This window comes from Sinocyclocheilus grahami, unplaced genomic scaffold (genome assembly GCF_001515645.1).
Source record: "Sinocyclocheilus grahami isolate Dianchi unplaced genomic scaffold, SAMN03320097.WGS_v1.1 scaffold1212.1, whole genome shotgun sequence".
NCBI lineage: Eukaryota > Metazoa > Chordata > Actinopteri > Cypriniformes > Cyprinidae > Sinocyclocheilus > Sinocyclocheilus grahami.
This window is the reverse complement of record NW_015506391.1, coordinates 277,223-281,726: the sequence shown is the minus strand read 5'-3', so window position 1 is coordinate 281,726 and position 4,504 is coordinate 277,223. Positions and strand designations below refer to the sequence as shown.

Below are 4,504 nucleotides of genomic sequence, written 5' to 3'. Positions count from 1 at the left end.
TAGAAATCTTTCCATATTTTTTTTGGGGGGGGGGGACTTTGCATTTGAATATTCTCATGTTGAGAAATAGGTGACAGAAATGTAAGAAAAATCAGTGTGGTCAAGGGATTTTTCATATCATTCTTATTTGACGTTCAATATCTCATGAAAAAAATAAGGTAGGAGAAAAATTCTTATTTGGTGATGTATGTGAATTAAATTTTACATTTTACATTTTTATTTTGGTGTTGATAAATTTTAAAAAAATTATTTTGTGGTGATATCATGAAGTAATCAAAAGTTACAGCATTTGGAACCAAGGTAGCCTTTCTCTTAGCCCTTTACAGTTTTGAAATTGTTGTTTTGAATTTGAAGCAATGCCTCACTCAAGTTTAGTCAAAGCCCCAAACAATTATGTTTTATTCTACTCGATGAGACCTTTCAAATTACATGACACATGACTATCTGAGCTGTATGATGTTTCTGACATATTAGAGTACATGGCACAAAAACATTGTTTTCATAAATTATGGAAAAATACATTTCTATTTATCTGCAAATAACTCAGCACTACGTATGAGTTAATCAAAGTGGCTAAATGCATTGTAAAGGTCAGACTCCAAGCTTTCAAATGACACCCATTTTGTGTTGATCAATGCAGTGATTTTGAAAAATATGCTTATTATTTTTTTCTTCACTAGGGTGCGCCCGCCGGCGGTACACTCCGGTTTAGAGGAACTAGGCAGCACTGTTTAGGAGTTAATCAAAATGGTTGGATGCATTCGAAAGCTGAATTTCTAAGCTTTAAAATGATACCTAATTATTTTTAAAAAGTTATATAAAAGATAAAATACACAGAAATATTCTTGATTATACATTCTGCTTGCCAAGTGTAAAAAAACCATGAGAAAGTTACACCATGTGTGCATTTGGGGTTTTATGTGTTATAACTCCATGACGAATATCTTTAGATCTAAATGGCAGATTATGGTATGATTGGGCTCATTTTAATCAGTTTTTGTGAATTTTGTGCCATTTTCAACAATCTATTTATGTTTCATGAAGTTATGAATGAAAATGTAATTATATTTTTCTTAATTTAATGGTTTAATGTGTGTGATAACATCATAAGGAATATCTTTAGATCTGATGAACAAAGTATGATGAGTTTTGGCTCCTTTTAATCGGGAGAATTTTCTGAAAATAATGACGTGCAATTTTCCATGATCTATGCATGTTTCATGAAGTTACAAATAAAAGCGCAAAGTGAAAGTACAGTTATTTATTCTGCTGTGCCTCAAGCTAACCTGTCTGGTTTCATGTGTTATAGCTCTATGAAAGAAATCTTTCGATCTGATCGACGGATAATGGTCAAGTTTGGCTCTTTTTAATCGGGAGAATTTTCTGAAAATAATTCTGTGTGGTTTTTCAAGATCTTCAAGATCTGCATGTTTCATGAAATTACGAGCTAAAATGGCACAGGACTGCAACCTCTGATTTTTTTGCTAAGCTACATGTCCTAATTCTGTTTTATGTGTTATAGCTCTATGAGTGACATCTTTAGATCTGAACCATGGATGATGGTGAATTTGGGCTCTTTTTAATCGGAATCAGAATCAGAATTTTCTGCAAATAATGACGTGCCATATGATATATGTATGTTTTAGGAAGTTACGAGCGAAAACGCTACATGACAGCTACCTTAGATATTTTTGCTAAGCTATATGCCGCCTGTGCAGTTTTATGTGTGTTATAAATTCTTGAGGAATATCTTTAGATATAAATGACGGATTATAGGGATTTTGGGCTCTTTTTAATCAGGAGAATCTGCTCTAAAAAATGGTGTCTTTTTCTATGATCTGAGCATGTTTTATGAAGTTACAAGCAAAATGGTGACATCAATATATTATTTTCATATGGGTCTTGGGGTGACTTCTTGTATAAAAACTTGCTCCAGTTTATTCAAAGTCCCAAACAATTATGCTTTGTTTTATTCTACTCGATGAGACCTGAGATGTTGAGATGACACATGACTATCTGAGCTGTATGATGTTTTTGACATTAGAGTAAATGGCACAAAAAAAATATTTTGTAAATTATGATTTTTTTTTTTTGTCATTTATCAGCAAATAACTTGGCACTTCTTTGGAATTAATCAAAGCGTCTACATGCATTGTAAAGCTCAGACTCTAAGCTTTCAAATGATATCTATTTTTTGTTGATCAAGGCAGTGGTTTGAAAAAATATGATTAGTAATATTTTCGGGGAGGGGAGGCGTCCCGCCTGCGGTACACTCGGGTTTAGAGGGAATGCTCAGCGCTCGTTAAGAGTTGATCAAAATAATTACATTCATTAAAAAGCTGAGATACCTATTTGTGTTATTCCATTCAGGGGTTGCTTATTAATTTGATTATATAATTGAATTTTTTTAAAGTGCATAGTATCTATAGTGTACATATTTGTTTTGAAAGGGTACCGCCATAGTGACAGTTTTGTAAGTTTTTATTTTGTGTGTGTGTGTGTGTGTGTGTTTGTGTGGTTTATGAGGACACAAATTTGTATAATGACATGGGTATGACACAGGTATTACAATATGAAGGTGGTTTATGAGGACACTACCTGTGTCCCTGTAATTCAAAAGGCTTAAAAAACATACTAAATGGTGGGGGTTTTTTTGAAAATCTAAAAATGCACAGTTTTCTGTGAGGGATAGGTTTAGGTGTAGGGTTGGTGTAGGGCTATAGAAAATACAGTTTGTACAGTATAAAAACCATTACGCCTATGGAGAGTCCCAGTAAACCACCAATACCAACATGTGTGTGTGTGTGTGTGTGTGTGTGTGTGTGTGTGCGCGCGCGTTTTTGTGACAAATGAGGACATAAATTTGTATAATGACAAGGGTACGACATAGGTATTACAAGGAGAAGGTGATTTTTCAGGACATTACCCCATGTCCCCACTTTTCAAAACACATATAAATCACACAGAATGGAGTGTATTTAAAATCTGAAATAGCACAAAGTTTCCTGTGAGGGGTAGGTTTAGGGGTAGGGTTGGTGTAGGGCAATAGAATATACGGTCTTGTACAGTAGAAAAACCATTACGCCTATGGGATGTCCCAACTTTTCACAAAAACAAACCTATGTGTGTGTGTGTGGGAGCATGCCAACCTGGAGAGGTTCCCGATGACAGGGGTCTCCAGAAGTCCTCATAGTCGGATGAGCGGTCACACACACTGCCCTCGCAGCTCAGCGGGGACTGTTGAGAAGAATGATCCGCCGTGCACACCATGCTGGCCTTAGGGGAATGATTGCTCTCGGGGATCTGCCCCATTTGATTTTCTAAACCCAATAAAATTCTCAATGCATTAACCATTGCTATTTTAATTACTGCTTTTCATTGCCTGATCAATACTGACCTATATTTCGTACCTTGGCATGTAAGAAGTTTCTCAATTGGGATGCAGTTGTCGTCCAGGTAACGGGGTTGGTGATAACTGTGCGCCCGTTTGCTCTTCACCAAAAATGACCTTGGCATGTTTACTCTCCGTTATCAGGTTCAGGGTCAACAATCACTCAGAGCTCTCCAATCCTGCCTAAAAATGGCACAAAATGGATTTAGATAAAGAGCACCGCTGTGAAAAAATGCACCTGATCTTCACAGAACTGAATAAGGCAGGTCTGTCAAATCTCTACCATGCAGCATTTAGAATCAAAACCTCCCAAATAAACCAAAAATGATTTGAAGTCGAGGCACTCCACATTTCACTTCGTTATTAGGCTCCCCATTGGCAACTTGATCTCAAAGCCTTGTTTAGTAAACTGATCCTCTGTCAGCGTGATATACCAACCTCACGTCACTTCCAAGTAACGGCCTGCAAATGGAGCCCAGGGTATTATTGCCAATAACTAATTGGTTTTGTTTTAGTCGTTAATAACCTGATGTCGAGACCTAAGGAACGTCAAATTCAAGTAGGGCATAAACAGTTCCAAAAGGCATTTTACACTGTATATTTATTTCCCTAATAATAATGTTGTTATTAAATAAGACAATGTTATTATATAGCCTATTGAACAGGTTAGAATTATGAATAGCATCTCTATTTCTATCTCACGCACAATGGCACGTTTATTCGGTTTATGGGCTAACATAGTAAATAGAAAACTTAAGTAGTATATAGAATGTTTTTTCTCTGTACATTTATATACAATGCTGTTGGAAAATGACAAATATTTATATAAAACGACAATTCATTGGGACAATTGCTCAACATCCATGAGCTATATATTTTCATGCATACAGACATATTATACATGTTACATTCAAAATTAAATAATTGGCTTTTGTATTGTAATTGTAGCTACTAAAGCCAAAAGAAATTATTATAATATTATCTGGAAAATATTTACGTTGTAGGCTAGTTCATAATGTATCTTTTTCTGTTGACTTTCTGTATAAACCCGAGAAGAAACATTTTTAATTATTTAAGTATTTGTAGGCTATAGCGTCACTTTTTTAATAAAAA

General features: G+C 35.2%; 1 protein-coding gene across 1 annotated transcript in view; it reads right to left on the bottom strand.

The window, feature by feature from the left end:
- LOC107568083 (zinc finger protein Gfi-1-like) overlaps positions 1-4,504 on the bottom strand; it is a 24,872-nt gene that overhangs the window by 5,461 nt on the left and 14,907 nt on the right. The window contains exons 5-6 of the mRNA XM_016253923.1: positions 3,411-3,574; positions 3,150-3,320 (exon numbers count right to left, since the gene is read on the bottom strand). Coding sequence (XP_016109409.1) covers positions 3,150-3,320; positions 3,411-3,516 — 277 coding nt within the window. The 5' untranslated portion in view covers positions 3,517-3,574. The remainder of the gene's footprint in view (positions 1-3,149; positions 3,321-3,410; positions 3,575-4,504) is intronic.